The 24810-nt window shown below is 38.8% G+C and overlaps 1 protein-coding gene across 7 annotated transcripts; it reads left to right on the top strand.

Moving 5' to 3' along the window:
* The first annotated feature begins 259 nt into the window (after nucleotides 1-259).
* On the top strand, nucleotides 260-20167 carry LOC117332984 (ATP-dependent RNA helicase DEAH12, chloroplastic-like). 7 transcript variants are annotated; one of them, XM_033892085.1, is made up of 7 exons: nucleotides 260-511; nucleotides 2361-2447; nucleotides 7529-16058; nucleotides 16309-16504; nucleotides 17890-18035; nucleotides 18078-18233; nucleotides 18276-20167. In XM_033892085.1, the coding sequence occupies exons 1-3, from the start codon at nucleotides 373-375 to the stop codon at nucleotides 12664-12666; spliced, it is 5364 nt and encodes a 1787-aa protein (XP_033747976.1). In that variant the 5' UTR covers nucleotides 260-372; the 3' UTR covers nucleotides 12667-16058; nucleotides 16309-16504; nucleotides 17890-18035; nucleotides 18078-18233; nucleotides 18276-20167. The 7 variants fall into 7 exon arrangements, with proteins under 7 accessions (XP_033747976.1, XP_033747974.1, XP_033747973.1 ...); XM_033892083.1 differs by having other exon boundaries at nucleotides 7529-16214; nucleotides 16407-16504; XM_033892082.1 differs by having other exon boundaries at nucleotides 7529-16214.
* Nucleotides 20168-24810: the final 4643 nt, after the last annotated feature.

The following is a 24810-nucleotide window of genomic DNA, read 5'->3' as shown; positions in this document are numbered from 1 at the left end:
ACTTTACCATGGGCTTTACTTTACCATACTACTCCGGGATAAGAATAAATGAAAAAAAAAGTAATATTTTTTTAAGGATTATGTAATGGTAGACTAACTGATATCAGTAATTGGAAATTGTTTGGTAAACTGATTATATCCGATCATCCATGTTGACATCTTAACCGATTCCCAACACTATTTGAGGATGCTGTGCTTTGAATGATCTTACTACTAACAAGCTACATCATGTTGAATTTGTATTTTATTTCAGATGGCTGTCTCATAAAAAGAAAATGCCTGTCATGGAACAAGGACTGAAGCAAGTTGGTTTTATCGAGGTGAGAGGAGCATTATCTCATCTTTAGCCAAAACAAAGCAGCCGATAGAGACATGTCTGATCAGCGACATAATTTACCAAGAGTTGTGGGTCCATTACATGGTAGAGGATCTATTAGAATGGTACCAACACAAGTGTTACGAAGGAGCACAGGGAGACAACTGGCTACAGAATCCAACCATTCTAAAAAAGGTGATTATAAACAAGTAATTATGTGTCACAGAATGACATGAATGATAATATATAAACTCAAGTGCCTATAAGCTCTTATAAATTATTTACCTAGCAGTTAGTCAATGCCTGGGACTGCTACTTGAGATTTCTTTAAAGGCAAAAGGTCAAGGTCACTGTTACTGTAAATAGAAAATTGGTTTCAGGTCAATAATTCAATATCAAAAGGACAAATCTCACTCAAACTTCCCACACTGCTTTAATATTGGAGTGCTTGTTTTAGGGTTCTTTTTGGGTCAAAAGGTCGAAGTTCACTCTTAGTATAGGTAGAAAGTTTGTCTCTGCCCTAGTATAACTAAAGTTTCCATGGAATGTAGAAATTAGGAAATCCTGTTTTTTACAGACACTGTTTGCTTAGGATTGCTTTTTCATATCAAAGGTAAACAACTCTGTGTTACTATTTTTTTATAGAAAATGAAAATTTGTGTCTGCTCAATAACTTGTGTTCCCTTAGACAGCTCCCTCTGTTTCAACAGCTTTTTCCATGCAATGAAGCAAGTTCAAGTGAACCAATCAAACTCAAACTTCACAAACATGTTGTCTTATTGGAAGTTTGTAAATAACTGTTTTTCTATCAAAAGGCCAAAGTTCAGACATTACTGTTACCATTGCTAAAATGTCAGCAAAACCTGGACAATGAATCAATTTAGGGATTAGTATTGTTCAGTGCTACCTTGTTAAACTATTTAAAGTCTATTACCTCCGAGAGGCAGTGGGGTGGGCCCAATAGAGGAAATCAAAACGGGTTCTTAACAGGGCTCAAAGTGGCGCCTATTTTAGTGGCCATGGCACCTTAAATTCACCATTGGCGACCAGTTATTGACCTATAAGGTGCCTGCATGGCCACTAAAAAAACCCTGAAAATTTGCAATTTGGTTAATCTTTCAAAGGTTGCAGTCAATGTTAAAATGACGTTCATAATCGAAAAAGTTACAGAGAGATGTTATACTGATCTAAAGAATTTTTTTTTTCAAAAATTTAAGACAACTACAGGAAGGCCAGGCGACTAACGTTTCCAATTGGTGCCTAGATTTTATGGCTTGGTAGCCAAATAGACCACCTGGTAAAAATATCCACTTTGAGCCCTGTTCTTAATGTTGAGTGCTTTTCCACTAAATTAGCTTTGAATCACCTATGGAGCCAGGAAGCTAACTGACAGTAGAAGGAAGGTGCTGACTGTATTTCATGGTCCTAAATAAGATAATATTTGAAATATCACTTGAAACTGTTTTGCCATGATGCAGACCCTCTGGGCCTCTGTTTCAAACTTTATTAAGTAGTACATGTACCTTGACTAATGATAGATTAGTCCATGTAAATGACATCTGACCCCTATGTCCCCTTGGTTGAAAACTAATTGTCCAGCTATGTATTTGCTTTTTGCTTATTTTGTAATTAGATTTGTATCAGACCTTTCTTTTGAGTGATATGACCTGTTGTGTATGGTGCTTAGTATTGGTTTGGATTCTGACCCTTTTTACAGCAGTTGTACCCTTCTAAATTCTTTGTCCTGGTATTCATTAGTTATGTTTCAGCAAATTTCTATATGGCACAGAAAAATTTCCAGATGATATTCTGTTCCTTAATTGATATTTTTTTTAGTTTTGCCCCTGTATATCATGATTACCAAATGTTTTAAGATGGGAGGGGGATTGCATAAAAAATGTACGTGTGAATGGCTGAGTATGGGCTATTAATTGGCCATGCTTACACAATTCTTGTTTTGTTTACACAAAAAAATTTCGTTAGAAAAATAGATGCATATTTTATTTTGTTTTTCTGCTAATAATTTTTTGTTTCTTATACTCAGCATATAGAGATCAGAAAGAATCTGACCAGGAATATAACAAAGAAATGAATGAGGAAAACGTTCCTTCATCTGGACAAGTTCATCCTCGTAAGTTTGAACATACATAGCAAAGAAAAGAAAACAATAATAATGTCCTATGTTTTCAGTTAACCTGGCCCAAAGGGCCAAGTAATATAAGCTTATGACACATTCCGCAGCATCTAGCTGTCTTCTGTCGTCCAATGTCTGTCGTCTGTCAACTTTTTTACATTTTAATCTTCTTCTTCAAAACTACTTGGCCAATTTTAACCAAACAAGAGCATGGAGGTCTGAATCTATGAAATTTATGGGAATGTGTCCCCAGGTTTTTTTTGCTCACCTGGACAGAAGGTCCGGTGAGCTTATGTCATGGTGCGGCGTCTGTCGTCCGTCCGTCTGTCCGTCAACATTTGCTTCAAATCGCTACTAGTCAAAAAGTGCTTATTGGATTTTGACCAAATTTGGTCAGAAACATTCTTGGCAGAAGGGGATCAGATTTGCATCAGTGGTGACTTTGACCCCCAAAGGGCCAGAGGGGCGGGGCCCCATAGGTGATATTGAGGCAATTCTTTTTAAATCGCTACTAGTCATAAAGTTATGAATGGATTTGGACCCAATTTAGTCAGAAGCATCCTTGGGGGAAGGGGAACAGATTTTGCATAAATGGTGACTCTGACCCCCGAGGGGCCAAAGAGGCGGGGCCCTATAGGGGAAATTGAGGCAATTCCTTTAAATCGCTACTAGTCATAAAGTTATGAATGGATTTGAACCTAATTTAGTCAGAAACATCCTTGGGGGAAGGGAAACAGATTTTGCATAAATGGTGACTCTGACCCCAAGGGGCCAAATGAGCGGGGCCCCATAGGGGAATAGAGGTAATTCCTTTAAATCGTTACTAGTTATAAAGTTATGAATGGATTTGAACCTAATTTAGTCAGAAACATCCTTGGGGGAAGGGGAACAGATTTTGCATAAATGGTGACTCTGACCCCCAAGGAGCCAAAGGGGTGGGGCCCCATAGGGGAATAGAGGTAATTCCTTTAAATCGTTACTAGTCTTAAAGTTATGAATGGATTTGAACCCAATTTAGTCAGAAGCATCCTTGGGGGAAGGGGAACAGATTTTGCATAAATGGTGACTCTGACCCCCGAGGGGCCAAAGGGGCGGGGCCCTATAGGGGAAATTGAGGCAATTCCTTTAAATCGCTATTAGTCATAACGTTATGAATGGATTTGAACCCAATATGGTCAGAAATATCCTTGGGAGAAGGGGAACAGATTTTGCATATATGGCGACTGACCCCCAAGAGGCCAAAGGGGTGGGACCCAATAGTGGAAACAGAGGTAATGCCTTTAAATCGTTACTTGTCATTAAGTTATGAATGGATTTGAACCTAATTTAATCGGAAACATCCTTGGGGGTAGGGGAACAGATTTTGCATAAATGGTGACTCTGACCCCGAGGGGCCAAATGGGCGGAGCCCAATAGGGGAAATAGAGGTAATTCCTTTAAATTGTTGCTTGTCATTAAGTTATGAATGGATTTGAACCCAATTTAGTCGGAAACATCCTTGGTGGAAGGGGAACATATTTTGCATAAATGGTGACTCTGACCCCTCAAGGGGCCAAAGGGGCGGGGCCCCATAGGGGGAATATAGGTATTTCCTTCAAATCTCTACTTGTCATAAAGTTATGAATGGATTTGAATCCAATTTGGTCAGAAGCATTGTTTGGGGAAGGGGAACATATTTTGCATAAATGATGGCTCTGATCCCGATGGTCCAAATGGGCGGGGCCCCATAGGGGAAATAAAGGTAATTCCTTTAAATCGCTACTTGTCATAAAGTTATGTATGGATTTGAACCCAAATTAGTCAGAAACATCCTTGGGAGAAGGGGAACAGATTTTGCATAAATGGTGACTCTGACCCCCAAGGGGCCAAATGGGCGGGGCCCCATAGGGGAATAGAGATAATTCCTTTAAATCGTTACTAGTCTTAAAGTTATGAATGGATTTGAACACAATTTGGTCAGAAACATCCTTGGGGGAAGGGGAACAGATTTTGTATAAATGGTGACTCTGACCCCCCGAGGAGGCCAAAGGGGCGGGGCCCCATAGGGGAAATTGAGGCAATTCCTTTAAATCGCTATTAGTCATAACGTTATGAATGGATTTGAACCCAATATGGTCAGAAATATCCTTGTGGGAAGGGGAACAGATTTTGCATATATGACGACTGACCCCCAAGAGGCCAAAGGGGTGGGACCCAATAGTGGAAACAGAGGTAATGCCTTTAAATCGTTACTTGTCATTAAGTTATGAATGGATTTGAACCTAATTTAATCGGAAACATCCTTGGGGGTAGGGGAACAGATTTTGCATAAATGGTGACTCTGACCCCGAGGGGCCAAATGGGCGGAGCCCAATAGGGGAAATAGAGGTAATTCCTTTAAATCGTTGCTTGTCATAAAGTTAAGAATGGATTTGAACCCAATTTAGTCGGAAACATCCTTGGTGGAAGGGGAACAGATTTTGCATAAATGGTGACTCTGACCCCCAAGGGGCCAAAGGGGCTGGGCCCCATAGGGGAAATAGAGGTATTTCCTTCAAATCTCTACTTGTCATAAAGTTATGAATGGATTTGAATCCAATTTGGTCAGAAGCATTGTTTGGGGAAGGGGAACATATTTTGCATAAATGATGGCTCTGATCCCGATGGTCCAAATGGGCGGGGCCCCATAGGGGAAATAAAGGTAATTCCTTTAAATCGCTACTTGTCATAAAGTTATGTATGGATTTGATCCCAAATTAGTCAGAAACATCCTTGGGAGAAGGGGAACAGATTTTGCATAAATGGTGACTCTGACCCCCCTAGGGGCCCATGGGGCGGAGCCCAATAGGGGAAATAGAGGTAATTCTTTCAAATCCCTACTTGTCATAAAGTTATGAATGGACTTGAACCCAATTTGGTCAGAAGCATCCTTGGTGGAAGGGGAACAGATTTTACATAATCACAAAGTGATAGATGCATGTTCTAAAAAGAATTCCTGAGGTCTTTCAGACCCTTAGAGAATCTGGACTTTGTTATTTTTTTAAAGCAGTTTGGATCCCCACACTATAACCATATATAACATGGTTTGAGATTTACAAATAAAACGAATTGAACATGACCATTAATTTGACATTTGGTCAAATCCAACCAGGTGAACGATACAGGCCCCATGGGCCTCTTGTTATATCTTTGCTAAGCTTATTGCCTTATGAACAGCCAAGGTCATTGTTAGACGGGGTCTCCTTGTAGTAGTTGGTGACTACTTCACTGAACAACATATTGGAGACCTGTCACATGCCATCAAGGGCAATAATGGTAAATTGTCTTGTCCAAGAACACAACCACAGACGGCCGATTTCTGGACATAGATGTAGGTAGGGAGTATCAAACCCAAGGGCCTGAGGGGTGGGGCCATAAAGATAAAAAAAAAATGGGATCATCTTTAAAAATCTCCTTCTCTACATTCACAAGCAATAGAGATTAATGCACATTTAGTTATAATCATCAAATAGCCCTCTTTTGAATTGGTAAAATGTTTGGCCCTGGAGTCAAGGAGTCAAGTGGTAGAGCAGGGTTGATTTTGTTTAATTATGATTTTTTACATTTTAATCTTCCTAAAAACTACTGAGCCAATTTTGATTAAATTTGACATGAGACATTGGTAGAAAATGAGATCTGAATGTAGAAATTTCTGGGGCTAACTCCCCACGGGCTGAGGGGTGGGGCCAAAAGGGTAAATTTGGCTATATTGTTTTAAATTACTTCTTTTCTGGAACTAAGCAATGCATATCATTCCTGTTGAAGCATTCCTAGGTGGTAGGGATTAAACATTGTACCAAATTGTGCAATTGGCAGTTTTGCTATATTCATGTAAATGACGTCTCTGAAACTAAGCAATGGATATCACTTATTTGACCAGTAACAATCCTAGGTGGTAGGGATTGGAAATTGTAGAAATGCTGGGGCTAACCCTTAGGAAGATTGCGGTGGAACCAAAAGGGAGTAGTTTGGTCATATTAAAAATGCCTTCTTTTCTGTAACTTAGCAATGATATAACTGGACTGGTAGCAACCCTATGCTGTGTGAAGGTAAATGTCCAAAATTGTACAAAATGGATATCATTGGACTGGTAGCATCCATAGGTGGTTGGGATTAAAATTGTATGATTGTTGGGTCTTGGGGCCCCCTGGGGCCTGAGAAGGGGCAGCTAGAGAGCCCAAATGGGATACTAGAGATAAACCCGGGGGCCCAATTAAGGAAGTCAAAATTAGTTATTAGTATTGAGTATATTTCAACTTAATTTGCTTTTAATCTTCTTTGGAATCAGAAAGCTAAATGTTAGTTATATGAAAGTGTTGACTGTAATGCATGTCACTGAATGGTAGATCCCAAACTGGGGAAAAGTATTGGTAATTATATAACTTGAATGTGAGTGTTTTGCCATAATCACTGAAATATCCAGGTGAACGATACAGTCTATTGTGAACATAGTGGTATTAAAAGCGGTTGGCTAATTTCACCTAGTATAGACCTTCAATATACTTCTTTAACAGTGTAAGGTTTTTAATTTGCTGAAATGAAAGGTAGATAATTATCAATTATGTGAAACCAAATAGGTAACCACTTATCACATTAAAAAAACAATTGTTTCTATTTTACTGCATTCTGTCGCAATCCCTTCTATTGTTGCAGTACTGTAGTATCGATCTTCATATTATACTTGAGCTTTTATCAGTAATTAGTAAAGGGCATATTTGACAATACCAAAAATAAACAAGATCATTACAGATGAGTCGAACTGCTTGTTTATATCTGAATATCAAAAGATAAACAACACAATTTCAAATATTATTGTAATGATATCTCTTGTTTTTACCTCACCTGGCCCAGCGGGATTTGGTCCAAATTTGGTTTCTACCATTGTAATTGTTGGGAGAGGCAGCAAAAAATTAGGAAAATAATTGTAATATAACTTGAATGAAAGTAGATTGTCATGATTACTGAAATATTTAGGTGAGTGATGCAGGCACTCTAGGCCTCTTGTTTGTTTGGTTTTTTGTTTTTGTTTTTACACTAATATTCGATACATATCTTTGTAGGTACTGTACGATATAATGAAAGAGGACGGACGAACCAGACTTCCTCCTATCAAGAGAAACTACAAGAGACTACAAGCAATCAAAGCAGGCGAGTAAAAGAATCAGGAACTATACCATTTAATAGAGGTATTCAAGCCAAACAATCCAAAACCAAAACACTGTTTGTGAAATTTGGAGAGACAATACAGGAACATATTGACATATTTAGCTATCTTTTACAGAGGCTACCAAATGGCATGAAATTCACTTACTTAGAACAAACTACTGATGAAGTTACTGGGAACACAATTGTTGTTTTGCAGTGTCCAAGTAGATATGATGCTGAACACCTTGAGGAGGAACTGGAAAAAAGTAATGATGAATGCGACACAAAAATCTGCTGCTTTAATTCGTTTGAAGAAGCACATGGTCTGCCAATGTCAACTAAAGAGAAAAATCACATATTTCTTGAAAAATGCACAAAAGATATAATGACAAGGACAGAGTTGTCTTTGGCAGCACATGAAGCCAAGATAGAAGAGTTGACAGAGAAGATAATGCGACTTCAGCAGTCGAAACCAAAATTTTTGTCGTTGGAAGATTTCGCCATAATTGACCAAGAACAGAAAGCAATTGAAGATAAACTGAAAGAGCTACAACGTCAAAAAGTTGAATTTCAAAATTTTATTGCATCAGTTCATCTCAAATTCATTGAAATACAAGACTCTCCTACTTGTCAGAAACCAGCTATTGAAATCATGAAAGCATTTGGCGTGGAATGTAACAGACTTGATAAAGCCTTACCGATGTACGCAAGAAGGTCGGATATCCTTGATATTGTGAAGAACAATCAGGTGTCGGTGATCATTGGGGAAACTGGATCCGGAAAGAGCACACAGATGGCCCAGTATCTCTATCAAAGCGGCCATGCAAACAACGGGATGATCGCCTGTACTCAACCACGCAAAATCGCCGCCATCAGTGTTGCTACACATGTAGCAAGCGAAATGGGCACATCTGTAGGAGACATTATTGGATATAAGGTTGGAATGCAAGAAAAGAAAACATCATTTACAAAAGTTTTGTTTATGACAGATCATGCTCTATTGAAAGAATGTCTTCGGGATAGAAATTTATCTTCATTTTCTTGTATCATCATTGACGAAGCACACGAGCGAAGTATATACACTGATCTGCTACTCGGTATGATCAAAAGCTGCCTTGACGTGCGTACCGACCTTCGTGTTGTGGTCACATCTGCTACGATTGACCCTGAGGTCTTTGTCCAATATTTTGGTAAATGCCCAGTACTGTCCGTGTCTGGAAGGATGTTTCCCGTAGAGGTCATATGGAGAGAGCCCGATTCTGATCAGGAATCGTTCTCAAACTACATAGATGAATGTGTCAAGAAAGCTATGGATGTTCATTACAACCAACCTGAAGGAGATATCCTTGTGTTTGTTACCTCTCCACAAGAGACGGAAATATGTTGTGAGAAGTTTATGAATTTCACGGAAGAAAGAGATGGAAATTTTGTTTGTCTACAGCTGCACGGGAAACTTCAAGCTGAAGAACAGAGAAAAGTGTTTGATACTATTATTGGTAAACGCAAAATCGTGTTTGCTACTAACAGTGCTGAGACCTCAGTTACTATCCCAGGCATTCGGTATGTTATTGACACTGGCTTGGCTAAGGAGATGAGTTATGATCCGAAACGGAAGATGAACACATTGGCCGTAACAACAGTGGCACAAAGCTCAGCTAATCAGCGAAAAGGTCGTGCGGGACGACTTGGACCTGGGGTATGCTTTCGACTATATACAGAGGATGAATATGATACAATGAAAGCGAACATGGTTCCAGAGATACTACGAGTGAATCTTGGCCAGGCAATGTTGAAACTTATGGAACTTGATATTGATCCTTTGGAGTTCGATTTTGTCATGTCACCATCTAAAGAAAATATGGAAAGTGCAGTAAGCGAGTTGGAAAATCTTGGAGCTGTATCTGCAAGAAGAATAACCGATCTTGGCAAATGGATTTCAAAGTTGCCTTTTGATCCGAAGTTCGGAGTTTTCATCCATAATACACTGTCTATTGGCACTGGTCTCGAGGGGATAGTTATATCTGCGGCTTGTAGCGGTGGTCCTGTCTTCTTCAGAGCTGGAACAACTGACGAAAAAGAGCAAGCCGATCGAAAAAAGATGAAGTTTTGCCACGAAAACGGAGACTTAATGACTATGTTGAACGTGTTTAGAGAATGGTCCCGTCAGCCTGAAAAAGCCAGAGGGCCGTGGTGTTTTGATCAGTCAATTAACGGCAAAGCGATGAAAGGAATCAAAGAAGTTGCCAAAGAAGTTCTATTAACGCTGAAAAGAGAACTGCAAACAGAAGTACAATTTCGATTTGATGACCCAGACAATGTAGACCACAAGCTTATCAAGCCTCTTCTAAAGATATTTCGTGGAAATATCAGCCACTATCTTGGTCATCCAAAGGCAGGGTATGTTCTCGTTACAAAGGACCAGAGAGTAGAAGTTCATCCATCATCATCTTTGATATCTTTGGGAAACCAGCCGGAGTGGCTTGTCTTTGATCAGGTGATGAAGACATCAAGGGACTTTGCAATGAATATAACACCAGTTAGCAAAGAAATGGTGTTAGACGGCATTGAAGAGGGATTACTGGATCTGGATATTAAAGAAGCCAGAAGAAAACGAGTTATACCCATTGTTACATCATATGTGGGATCAAAAGTTTTTAGGGAAGTTGTAGGACCTCGATATGCAACTCTCCGAACTTTCGAGGAAGCGTTGGTTGAAAAATGTCTCGGATCAATCGTTGTGGTTGAAGCTGACCGCGAAATCGGCGAACTGAAGATATTCTCTCAAATTGCAAATCAAGAAACGTTAGAAGGTTCTTTAGATAACGTGCTTAAGCCTATCAAAGATAATTTTCTTTGTGAGGAAAGGGAGGAAAAACTTGGTGTTAAGTCGACTGACCGATCTGTAAGAGCTATCCTAAGAGCAGGGGGCTGTACCAAGTCATTGTTGATGCCAGATGAGTACAAGGTCGTGATGATACACTGTGCTATAAATAAAACACAAGAATTGGAATATGATGACGTATTTCAACATTTCAGCAAGTTCGGAACAATTGCAAAATGTAGTAAATACCATTTTAAGAAGAATGCACCATCTCTTTGGGGTCAAGTGGTTTATCAGAAAACTGAGGATGCTGTACGAGCAGTTTCTGATACAAGAGGAAATCCTGATCTCTCCGCTCGTCCAAGCATTAGATTGATAAGTGAACAATCTGATAAATTCAAAGTACGCATACAGTGGTGTCGCAGACGTTCACGGGGGTTTGGATTCATCACATTTAGTAGCATGCTAGATGCCGACAATGCCATTCGGAAAGGTCACATTTTGGTTGGTAATTCAGTGGCCAAGGTCAAACCATCAAAAACAAAAGCAGCCAACCTAACCACAGAAGGACAGATCCATGTAGCTGGACTAAGCCAAATGGTTAATGAGGATGTGTTGAGGGAAAGCTTTGCCAAAAGTTTGGATTTGGATCCAGTCACCAGTATAACAAGAGTTACTGTCATCAGGGAAAAGGTCAGCAGTGAAAGTGAAGACATTCTTAACATAATAAAACGACGACTTCGTGCAGAAATCGAAAACTATGTCGATCAAAATTCCTACGCGTTAGAGCTGAGACCAATCCAACGAGAAACTGAGATCAACTTCACTGCATTTGTTACGTTTGATAAGCCCGAAGATGGCCAAATAGTATGTGAAAAAATGGACCACAAATTTGTATTGAATGATCAGACTGTGTCAGCCAAGGCTGTTCTACATTGTTCTTTGTACATCCCGAAGAGAATATACGAAAAGAGCAGCGATGCTGTAAGTCTGTGCGTCAGAGAGCTGGAAACAGAGGGAGTTCGAATGAAAACGAAAACACTCCGAAATGAGAACGTTGTTATTGAAATAAACACAGATGATGTTGAAACCCTCGTCAGAGCAAGGCGATCTTTCCAAGACATCATAAAAGGAGAAGTAATCGAATGTGACGAGTCAGTTGAGTTGAAGTCGTTATTCACATGGGAAGGCCGAAACAAGTTGAAGCATATCATGCATCAAACAGAAACGTTCATCCTTGCAGACAATAGGGTGATGTCTGTCTCCATCCACGGGCTCCAACAAAATCGACAAAGAGCGAAACAGAAAATCGATGAGTTTCTGTTGGAAATATCCTCTGACACCTCCGAAATCGTGATTTTAAAAGGCGAGGGAAAGCCACCAGGAGTTTTGAAGGCACTTTTGTTGAAATACACATCCGATTTCTCCAAACTGTGTCAAGAAACTGGTCTTGTTTCTGTTCGATTGGATCAAAGAAATCATCGGTTGATGTTGTTCGGATCAGAAAGCACTGTCAATGCAGCAAAAACACTCATTAGGGAAGTGATGGGGAGTTTAAGTCCTATTGGTGTTAAAGTAGAAGAAGATGATCCGGAATGTATCACATGCTTTTGTCCTATGGAGCGAAAAGATTTGTACCGTATAGAATGTTGTGGTCACCCTTACTGCAAGGAATGTCTCCAGCTCCAAGTTCAAACGTCCATCACACACAGGGAATTTCCGCTGAAATGTGAAATGGAAGACTGCAACACTCTATTTACGTGGCAAGATATCACCAGTCTTTCGAAAATGGGTTACATCAAAATCTCCGAACTAACCGATTCGTCAGTAGGTAAATTTGTCCAAGAAAACAAAAAGAAATATCGTTTTTGCATAACGCCTGACTGTTCTGTTGTGTACCGAATTACAGAGATTGGAAAGCTGTTTTCTTGTCCAGAATGCAACATAAGATTATGTACAAGCTGTCATGTACAGTTTCATGATGGTATCACATGTGCCATGTTCAAAGCAGAGGGAAACGAAGATCAAACTATGAGAAGCTGGTTCTCTGAGAACAGAGCTAACCGAAAAAGATGTCCAAACTGTGCTATGCCTATAGAAAAGAACGGCGGATGCAACCATATGACGTGTTTGTCATGTAAAAAACATATTTGTTGGCTGTGTCTGGATTTCTTTGACGAGTGTGGCGCATGTTACGGCCATCTTGGTAAAGCTCATGGTAGCTTTGTTTGAAGACGTTTAATTACAGTCCCCTGATGTTAACATGACCAGAGGATCCAGTTGTCATGTGTAAGTGCAACATAGAATACAATTATCCAGAAAAAAAGTACAGAAGTCGCGAGAAGTGGAAAACAAAGTTTAGATAGAAGTGAAAACTGTGTCTTGTTTTGAGCGAAGAATGCTTCTTGTGAATTTGCTGTATGCGTAGAGAAAGGTTAAAACGTCGCACTTGACCTCTTTCAAAATAAAAAGTTTGTGTATGCGACATCTCCTGAACCCCAAGACAAATATACATATAGTTCACATCAACGGCATCACACCATCAAAATATGCACCTGATAAGATGCCGATGGGCATCTGTCAAGGTTAAAGGTCAAAGATGGCGCTTACAACATGAACCTTAACACAGATTTAGTTCATATATACACCAAAGCATCACATCTTCAAGTTATTTTAATATTTGGTCTTGGATAGAAGTCAAAGGTCACATTTGACCACTTTTGAACTTTTGAAACTTGTGAACTCATATTCACCCAATAACTTCAAAACATCAAATTACACACAAAATTCGATTTTTGTGGTCATTAAGGTTCATCTTTGTTGGTTGTAGAATCAACGAATATATTTTATGTTTTGCTCAGTAGGACCGAGAATAGCCAGGGCGATTTTCCTGTTGTCACGTGATCTTTCGGACACGTGACCTTAGTACTATTGAGGAAGATCACAGTAGTGGTAGAAATATTTAGGTATGTAATCTGTGTTGTGAGCTAAAGTTCAAATCTATTCTTATGCTAAATGTCAAAGATTACATTTGACCACCTCTGAAATAAAAAAAAGTTTAGTACACATGTTATATCTTTCCAACAATACATTTATTTCGTTGGTGGGGGTATATCTACTAATATATATATATATATATATATGTACCCGTGCGTTTATTTCCAACACAGTAGTTTGCTCATATTGCATAATTTTCTGATTACATCTGCAATACCCATGGTTTTGATGTTGAATATGTCAAGAAACTGAGAAATAAATACATCACGCCATCCTCTAACAGTGATACAATGATAAACGGTTTGACATATTTTATACCCGCGGATGTTTATTACCAAGCAAGACATATACTGAAACGTCAGCTCGTCCTTAGATACAATGACAGAACGATATCGTTATGATAGAAGAACATCTACGAAGCATTTTGAAATATGGAATTTGGTTTGATGGTAATATTTTCCTTACGTTTTTTAAAGGGTCTCTGTGTACATCTATGTTTTGTGATATCTTATCCTCGTTTTATCCGTTTTGAGTTACAATTACGATTTCGTTTGCTTGTCAGTAACCTTTTGCTTAATATTTCATGTTATCACCATCACCCATGATATTTATAGACAAAAATGTTATTGCTGAAAGAATGTCATTTTTGAGCCAGTTTTCATCAAACTTTATTTCCATTTTTTATTACCATTGTCAATATTTTCATTGTAATTAATCAAAATTAGCATTATTTTTAGTTCATCTCTTCGAAGAAGAGGGAAAGCTTATGATGTCACCCCGACGTTGGCGTTAGTATTCCAACTTTTAAGTTTTTGGTGCTGAAACGCATTAACAAATCACCTCATAATTGTATTAGGGTAATGCTATTGACTTTAGGTTCCCTGTTGAGTTATACTATCCTCTCCTGGAGTCGAACTAAAAAAAATTTTTGGGAAAAAGGTCTGCTTTTTGACATGTTATGGACTCAGACAAATACTTGAAATTTTTGGTGCAAGTGTTGAAAGGCATTAACATATCACTTTATACTTGTACTAGGGTACTGATAATTGACATTAAGGCCCCTTTGGGATTGGACTATTCAATCCCGGAGTCAACTTAAGGGATTTTTAGAGAAAAAAAACCCAGCTTTATGATGACATTTGTTTTTGCGTTTTTGAAGACATCGGATATTTTGTTTAGCTCTTTTTGTTTTAATTATGTCAATTAGAGTTGAGTCTTACAAATTTATTCTATATATGTTGATTATTTATTGACAAATATTTGCGAGACGAGCGATGCTGTTGTACAACAGCTCTTGTTTTTAGAAAGTAATCAATCAAATTAACATTGCAATCATAATGTATTATGATTACTTTGCTCGTGATTTATTTACATATAGCCCGCACTTAAAACGCAGACATTGTGACTTAACTATACAAATTGTGTATGTTCATTTTCTGTATCCCGTTTTATACCATTTGTGATCTCCAGTGTATTTGTTTGGCCAGGACAGTGTTGTCTACTCTAGGAACAATATATGGTAGACGTGAGTTGCCTCCCTACCTGGACAGTAACTTATATAGCTTTTTGTGTACTCAATGGTGAATTACATTGTACATGTTAGTGTTCTCACCTGCCTTTGTCTACTGCATTAAATCATAATTACCTATGTATAAAAGCTGTATTGAGTCCTAAGTAGTTAACGCATGATATACCGGAAGATATAGATTTAATACAATACACTTTCAATATACTTACGTAAATAATTGTTAAATGTTATATACAACTTTTTGTTCTATTCTTAATTAAATATTCAGGAAACTGTTATGTTCTGAAGATATCGTTGTCCTCAAAAATATGCTTGACGTTTTGAGGAGGTATTCGGAGAATTTGACTGTAAATGTAGAAAAACTAAATACAGAAAACATAAGCGATTGTTACCAAATGAACTATGCAAAAATGATGGAAAGGTTTTAGAGGTGGTAGATACGTTTTGATACTCAGACTTGATATATGGTATTTAATTATAATGGCATATTTACAGTGGCACAGGATAACATTGCTGCGCAAGGCAGAAATGTGTATTATCTCTTCAGTTGATTTATATTGTCATATTCCGATGTCACTGAATTATTTTGTACATTTGAAACTGAAATAGAATTCAATCCATTCCAATTGAATGTAGACATCACGATCGTATTTTCGCCAAGAGTTTTATAAAAGTAACTCAGGTGTAGCTGTCTTGACAGCAATTCGCAATCCATTATTAATTTGTTTAGGTACTCTTTGTTAAATATACAAATCGTATACATTTTTGATGTTTTAATCATTGCTAACATACATTGTAACAAGTTAAAGTTGAAAAACTCAATTATTTTGTTTAGTTGCTGAATTCAATTATCTTTATTCAATGTAGTATTTTATAGACAATAAATCACTTCCTGTTCTGGCGTTTATTTTAAAGCCATGGATCACCGTTAAAGATGTGAGTGGTCATATGACGTCATGTTGTCCTCTATCTCTATAGTACTATAGATATGAGTGGTCATATAACGTCATGTTGTCCTCTATCTCTATAGCACTATAGATGTGAGTGGTCATATAACGTCATGTTGTCCTCTATCTCTATAGCACTATAGATGTGGGTGGTCATATAACGTCATGTTGTCCTCTATCTCTATAGCACTATAGATGTGAGTGGTCATATAACGTCATGTTGTCCTCTATCTCTATAGTACTATAGATGTGAGTGGTCATATAACGTCATGTTGTCCTCTATCTCTATAGCACTATAGATGTGGGTGGTCATATAACGTGATGTTGTCCTCTATCTCTATAGCACTATAGATGTGGGTGGTCATGTTGTCCTCTATCTCTATAGCACTATAGATGTGGGAGGTCATATAACGTCATGTTGTCCTCTATAGCACTATAGATGTGAGTGGTCATATAACGTCATGTTGTCCTCTATCTCTATAGTACTATAGATGTGGGAGGTCATATAACGTCATGTTGTCCTCTATCTCTATAGTACTATAGATGTGGGTGGTCATATAACGTCATGTTGTCCTCTATAGCACTATAGATGTGGGTGGTCATATAACGTCATGTTGTCCTCTATCTCTATAGTACTATAGATGTGGGAGGTCATATAACGTCATGTTGTCCTCTATCTCTATAGTACTATAGATGTGGGTGGTCATATAACGTCATGTTGTCCTCTATCTCTATAGTACTATAGATGTGGGAGGTCATATAATGTCATGTTGTCCTCTATCTCTATAGCACTATAGATGTGGGTGGTCATATAACGTCATGTTGTCCTCTATAGCACTATAGATGTGAGTGGTCATATAACGTCATGTTGTCCTCTATCTCTATAGTACTATAGATGTGGGAGGTCATATAACGTCATGTTGTCCTCTACCTCTATAGCACTATAGATGTGGGTGGTCATATAACGTCATGTTGTCCTCTATAGCACTATAGATGTGGGTGGTCATATAATGTCATGTTGTCCTCTATCTCTATAGTACTATATATGTGGGTGGTCATATAACGTCATGTTGTCCTCTACCTCTATAGCACTATAGATGTGGGAGGTCATATAACGTCGTTTGTCCTCTATCTCTATAGCACTATAGATGTGAGTGGTCATATAACGTCATGTTGTCCTCTATCTCTATAGTACTATAGATATGAGTGGTCATATAATGTCATGTTGTCCTCTATAGCACTATAGATGTGAGTGGTCATATAACGTCATGTTGTCCTCTATCTCTATAGTACTATAGATGTGGGAGGTCATATAACGTCGTTTGTCCTCTATCTCTATAGCACTATAGATGTGGAGGTCATGACAACGTCATGTTGGTCCTCTATTCTCTATAGTACTATAGATCTGAGTGGTCATTATTAATGTCATGTTGTCCTCTATAGCAACTATAGATGGTGGGAGGTCATATAATGTCCTGTTGTCCTCATATCTCTATAGTACTATATATGTGGGTGTGGTCATTATAACGTCATGTCCTCTATCTCTATAGTACTTATAGAGTGGGTGGTCATCGATAACGTCATGTTGTCCTCTATCTCTATAGTTACTATTAGTTGGGAGGTCATATAACGTCGTTTGTCCTCTATAGCACTAGATGGGTCCTATAACGTCATGTTGTCCTAAGTTGGTGGTCATATAACGTCATGTTGTCCTCTATCTCTATAGCACTATAGATATGAGTGGTCATATAACGTCATGTTGTCCTCTACCTCTATAGTACTATAGATGTGGGTGGTCATGTTGTCCTCTATCTCTATAGCACTATAGATGTGGGTGGTCATATAACGTCATGTTGTCCTCTATCTCTATAGCACTATAGATGTGGGAGGTCATATAACGTCATGTTGTCCTCTATCTCTATAGCACTATAGATGTGGGAGGTCATGTTGTCCTCTATCTCTATAGTACTATAGATGTGGGAGGTCATATAACGTCATGTTGTCCTCTATCTCTATAGCACTATAGATGTGGGTGGTCATGTTGTCCTCTATCTCTATAGCACTATAGATGTGGGAGGTCATATAACGTCATGTTGTCCTCTATCTCTATAGCACTATAGATGTGGGTGGTCATGTTGTCCTCTATCTCTATAGCACTATAGATGTGGGAGGTCATATAACGTCATGTTGTCCTCTATCTCTATAGTACTATAGATATGAGTGGTCATATAACGTCATGTTGTCCTCTATCTCTATAGCACTATAGATGTGGGAGGTCATATAACGTCATGTTGTCCTCTATCTCTATAGCACTATAGATGTGGGTGGTCATGTTGTCCTCTATCTCTATAGCACTATAGATGTGGGAGGTCATATAACGTCATGTTGTCCTCTATCTCTATAGCACTATAGATGTGGGAGGTCATATAACGTCGTTTGTCCTCTATAGCACTATAGATGTGGGTGGTCATATAACGTCATGTTGTCCTCTATAGTACTATAGATGTGGGTGGTCATATAACGTCATGTTGTCCTCTATCTCTATAGTACTATAGATGTGGGTGGTCATATAACGTCATGTTGTCCTCTATCTCTATAGCACTATAGATGTGGGAGGTCATATAACGTCGTTTGTCCTCTATAGCACTATAGATGTGGGAGGTCATATAACGTCATGTTGTCCTCTATAGCACTATAGATGTGGGTGGTCATATAACGTCATGTTGTCCTCTATAGCACTATAGATGTGGGAGGTCATATAACGTCATGTTGTCCTCTATCTCTATAGCACTGTATTTACACTTGCAAAGTTTTGTCACTATATAACAATACCAGACCGATTTGTTTACCATTCTTGCATGGAAACATTGACCTTTGAACTTTCGTATGAAAATATGACAGGGTACGGGAACTACTTTCGCCAAGCACATGGCTTTGTTTACATTTACAATTTAAGTTTGTTTACCATTGTTAAATGTATAAAAATAATATGTTTGACAATATTATATATGATAATCTATCAAAATGTTTTTGTTATTTATGTTAATATCATAATAAAAAACAGAACTATTTTTTTCCGCGGAAAAAAGTCTCAATTTATTGTGAAGGGTCACCATTGGCTGTTCTAATAATTGACTCCTCCCACTGTGTCCGACTTTTATATGATTTTTTTTATTAACAAAGAAAAAATATCGTAATCACAAAGACTTATAGAAACAACATCCATAAGTGTAAATATAGGGATTGGATTTCACTTTTATGTTAACCATGCTTTTATGGAGCAATTCCTCTAAGAATATATTCTATGGGGCGCTAGAAAATCTCTCTAAGCAGCAACTCTTAAAAGCCATACATTGTTATAGAATTGTTATGCATTGTTATATAATTGTTATACATTGTTATATAATTGTTATACATTGTTATATATTTGTCTCCGTTGTAAGATGATTTCCGAGTAGTCAGCATGACGACTTTTTTTTTTTTTTTTTTACAAGTGTAAATACGTAAGACATATGTTATCGTTTTTTCTTGTTGAGTTTTACTTATATTGATGACATCCAAGTGTTTTTCAAGCTTCCATATATCTTAATTGACCCGTGAGATAGTTCCCGTGTTGATATTGAACACGTTCAAATTTAATTAAAATGATAAAATATGTGACTAATTCACTTTGAAGGCATTCGTTGTGGTATGTTGGAAGTCGAGGGAATATACGAGCATCTCTTGTAATACATTCGTTATTTTGAATTCCTCTGGTTAACAGTTGTTTTCGGGGACATCGTTACCCGCGGATGTCTTGTGGAATAGTTACATCTTTTTATATCATCTTGGAAAATAAACTTGTATCATTTTCATCAAAGTATTTTTTAGATATGTACATGTACATAATTACCTTGTGGGTCATGAACCGCATCAATATATGATCAACAGACTGTTATTTGTTAATCATTATTTCCTTGTCGTAATAAAGAACCGTTATACGCCATGCTGCTTTAGCTACCCAGAGACGCTCGAACTGTGGTAATTCTACTGGCTATCTTGTTAAACAAGATTTGATTTGTAAAACCCCCAGCTAAATACTGTCTGTCGATTGTCCAAGAAGTACATATTGCGGGAAAGTCGACAGTTTCATGCGTACCGGAAATTCTGACAAAATAGATGTATGTATATCAAACACAAAGGTTTAAAAGTGAAAATTATAAGTTCAGGAATGTTTTCCTTGCTTGAAATGTGTAATTTTAAAATAAAATGTTGAATGGCATTGTCTTCTTTTTATAACTTAAATACATTTTCCTATGCAGCTTTTTCTCCAACAAAGGAAACAAGACTTTACATGCTCTTGAAAACGGGATGGGTGGTCAAACTGTACAGCTCTACCGTTTTGAAATCGATAGCACGTACACTGTGTCACTCAGTCTCTAAAAGGATTTTCAATATAGATTATAATTACGTTTTAGCTCACCTGGTCCGGAGGACCGGTACGCTTATGCCATGTGGAAATAGAAGTAAGTCCTATAAATCGTCACTAGAAATGAACGAGTGAATTGATTATGCCAAATTTTGGTCAGAAGTATTATTTGGGGAAACGAAACACATTTTGAATCAATGGTGACTATTCTTTCTTGAACCGGATGGATGGGCCCAATAGGAGAAGTAAATGTTATTTCTTTATTATTGTACAAATGGTGGGGCTGACCCCATAGGGCCTGAGGGGCTGGGCAAATAAGGGTCAATTTGGCTAAATTAATATAAACGACTTCTTTGGAACTGAGCATTATATATCGCTGATATTTGTCTGGAAGCATCGTTATGGGGTAGGGATTAAAAATTGTACAAATAATGGGGCTTACTCCCCGGGGCCCGCGGCCAGAGGGTGGGACAAAAAGGGATCAATTTGGCTAAATTGATATAAACGACTTCTTCTCTGAAACTAAGCAATGGATATCGCTCATATTTGACTGGTAGCATCCTTATGTTGTAGGGATACAAAATCGTACAAATGGTGGGGCTGACTGCTTGAGGGGCGGTGCCAAAAAGGATAAATTTGGCTTAATTGATATAAACAACTTCTTCTCTGGAACTAGTCCATGGATATCGCTCATATTTGTCTTGTAGCATCGTTATGGGGTAGGGATTCAAAATTCCCAGGGGGCAAGAGGGTGGGGCAAAAACTTGGTAATTATCTGGGTTTGACCCAATAGGAGAAATACATAGTACAACCCATATCTGGCCTTCAAAGTAGTACACCCGATCTCTGGCCTTCTAAAGGGGCCGCGGTGGCCGAGTGGTTAAGGTGTCCCAACACTTTATCACTAGCCCTCCACCACTGGGTTGCGAGTTCGAAACCTACGTTGGGCAGTTGCCAGGTACTGAGTGTAGGTGGTTTTTCTCCGGGTACTCGGGCTTTCCTCCACCCCCAAAGCCTGGCAGGTCCTTACATGATCCTGCTTTTAATAGGACGATAAATAAAACGAAACCAAACCAAAGCTGGCCTTTTTAGTAGTACACCCGATCTCTGGCCTTCTAAGTAGTACACCCGATCTCTGGCCTTCGAAGTAGTCACTCAATCTCTGGCCTTCTAAGGAGTATACCGATCTCTGGCTTCTAAGTAGTACACCCGATCTCTGGCCTTTTAAGGAATACAACCGCTCTCTGGCCTTCTAAGGAGTATACCGATCTCTAGTCTTCTTATTAGTACACCCAATCTCTGTCCTTCTAAGGAGTATATCGATCTCTAGCCTACTTATTAGTACACCAATCTCTGTCCTAAGTAGTATACACAATCTCTGGCCTTCTAAGTAGTATACCAATCTCTGGCCTTCTAAGTAGTACACCAATCTCTGGCCTTCTAAGTAGTACACCAATCTCTGGCCTTCTAAGTAGTATACCGATCTCTGGCCTTCTAAGTAGTACACCCGATCTCTGGCCTTCTAAGTAGTACACCAATCTCTGGCCTTCTAAGTAGTACACCAATCTCTGGCCTTCTAAGTAGTATACCGATCTCTGGCCTTCTAAGTAGTACACCCGATCTCTGGCCTTCTAAGTAGTATACCGATCTCTGGCCTTCTCAGTAGTACACCAATCTCTGGCCTTCTAAGTAGTACACCAATCTCTGGCCTTCTAAGTAGTATACCAATCTCTGGCCTTCTAAGTAGTACACCAATCTCTGGCCTTCTAAGTAGTACACCCGATCTCTGGCCTTCTAAGTAGTACACCCAATCTCTGGCCTTCTAAGTAGTACACCAATCTCTGTCCTTCTAAGTAGTATACCGATCTCTGGCCTTCTAAGTAGTACGCCCGATCTCTGGCCTTCTAAGTAGTATACCCGATCTCTGGCCTTCTAAGTAGTACACCCGATCTCTGGTTTTCTAAGTAGTGCAACCGATCTCTGGCCTTCTTAGTAGTATACCCACTCTCTGGCCGTTCTAAGTAGTATACCGATCTCTGGCCTTCTAAGGAGTACACCAATCTCTGGCCTTCTAAGTAGTACACCCGATCTCTGGCCTTCTAAGTAGTACACTCGATCTCTAGCCATCTTAGTAGTACACCCGATCTCTGTCCTTCTAAGTAGTACACCCGATCTCTGGCCTTCTAAGTAGTACTCCGCTCTCTGGCCTTCTAAGTAGTATACCGATCTCTGGCCTTCTAAGTAGTACACCCGATCTCTAGCCTTCTTAGTAGTACACCCGATCTCTGGCCTCTTAGTAGTTTACCGATCTCTGGCCTTCTAAGTAGTACACCCGAACTCTGTCACCGCTCTCTGGCCTTCTAAGTAATACACCAAATATCCGGCTTTCTAAGGAATAAACCACATATCCGCCTTTCTAAGGAATACAACCACTCTCTGGCCGTTCTAAGGAGTATACCCGATCTCTGGCCGTTCTAAGGAGTATACCCGATCTCTGGCCTTCCAAGGAATATACCCGATCTGCGGCCTTAGAAGTACACCTAATATCTGATCTTCTAAGTAGTACACCCGATATATGGCCTTCTAAGTAGCACACCCGAAGAGTTAATTAACATTGCACTACTTTTAGAATGGTTTTTGGTACTCGTAAACCCGACTCATTTTCAACGAGTTGATAATGAAGCTAATTATTCAGTAAGTCTGGTTTGTGTGCAGTCAACAGAACAAGTCGATAATTAGTTTAATTATTAAGATAGATTTCATGTTGTGACACCTTGAAATTTTAAAAGATGCGATCAGCTACGACAATGTCTGTTTCACCATAACATTTGACATTTTTTCACGGCTTTTTAAGAGGTTCTCCTCTATTCAGGGGGAGTATCTTTGAAACACTCGGTTCTCTATATTTTCGGTCTCTACATTAACCGGACCTTGAGGAAGTATTCGCCAATATACAGGCGTACCTAATAAATCTTATCTAATGGATCTAACACGAGATCCCAGAGAGAATGATCTTTAAGGGGATATATGTCTTTTCCTCGTAATATTCTGATGGCAAGAAAAAGTGGAACCTACATGTGAAGTTTGAGAAACACTCCTTCAGTTCTTTTCAAGAATAAATCGATAACAAACTTTAATTCTCAAAATCCAAATGGCCACTTGTCGGACATTTCGTTTTTCTGATCAAAAATCTAAATTGGATTGACACAACTAGGGACCAAGGGAAATATACACATGAAGTTTGAGTAATATCTCGCAAGTACTTTTCAAGAAATATCGAAGTTAAACTTGAATTATCAAAATCCAAGATAGTCACCTATCGGTCATTTTCTTTTACTGATCCAAACTTTAAATGGAATTGACACAACTAGGGACCAAGAAGAACAAACACATGAAATTTTAGGAAATTCCCATCGAACACAAAAGGAATTTTCGATGATGAAAGGGTAAAAGGTGTAGCCGTTTGTAAGTGTAATTTGGTTTTCAGGAAATCAAGGACCAGATCTACATAAGGTTAAGATGACAAGGTCGAGATCGCCATGTTGTGAAGATGTAAAGATCATGCTAGTCGTGTGAGGATTCCGTGTATCTAGCCCGTCATGTCGTAAGGAAGTCAAGGTCAAGCCCGTCATGTTGTGTCATGTATGTATCAATCCCATCAGGTTGTGAGGATGTCGAGATGGAGCCTGTCATGTGGCGAGGATGTCAAGGTCGAGCCCGTCATATTGCGAGTAGGTCAAGGTCGAGACCGTCATATTGCGAGTATGTCAAGGTGGAGACCGTCATATTTTGAGGATGTAAAGGTCGAGCCCGTCATATTTTGAGGATGTCAAGGTCGAGCCCTACTTATACATGTTCGATGCACCAACATTATGCTTTTTTGAGTAACGGTAAACATACCTACTTACTGCTACATCGGATGAGGGTACTAAACGTGTACTGCTACAATCCTTTCCTTTGACAACGACTAATCTGACGTCAAGTAACAACAGTCAGTGTTAAGTTGCAGTAGGTAATGCAGCCATTTCGTATTTTCGCGTTGACCTGCTCTCCCGATCGTGCTTTTAAGGTAATAAAGAATGTCTACCTAGTTATCTTAGTGGTGGGAGGTCTAGTTTTTGTTTTAGAAAATCAATGGTTTTTAATTAAACATGTTCAATAATGCACTACTTCATATCAAGCTGAATTCATCGATATCAAAACGTGTAAGACAGATCTTAACTTGGAATCAGTCAGATATTTAGATGGCATGTTGAATAACGAGACATAATTAACCATACCGATCGTTATAGCCTCGTGAACATCAAAGACACCACTGAGCCTTTTACATGACCGGCGTATTTCGATCATAACTGACCGTTATCTTAAGTCTGTTGATTTCACTGCCCTGCAATGTCCCCCTTTTCAGTTATTTTAAAGAACTTGTCATTGGGCGTTCTGAATGAGTCTGCTATTAAAATGCTATAGAAAGTGCCTGACCCACCTCTTTAAAGCTG

This window comes from Pecten maximus, chromosome 8 (assembly GCF_902652985.1).
Source record: "Pecten maximus chromosome 8, xPecMax1.1, whole genome shotgun sequence".
NCBI lineage: Eukaryota > Metazoa > Mollusca > Bivalvia > Pectinida > Pectinidae > Pecten > Pecten maximus.
Note: the sequence above shows the minus strand (reverse complement) of the source record. Positions and strands in the feature narration are given on the sequence as shown.

Excerpts from the sequence above, each read along its gene's own strand:
- LOC117332984 (XM_033892085.1), top strand. The coding sequence starts at position 373 with ATGTCTGATCAGCGACATAATTTACCAAGAGTTGTGGGTCCATTACAT. Across the intron at positions 512-2,360 it reads ATCCAACCATTCTAAAAAAG|CATATAGAGATCAGAAAGAA; the intron begins GTGATTATAAAC and ends TCTTATACTCAG. Across the intron at positions 2,448-7,528 it reads ATCTGGACAAGTTCATCCTC|GTACTGTACGATATAATGAA; the intron begins GTAAGTTTGAAC and ends ATATCTTTGTAG.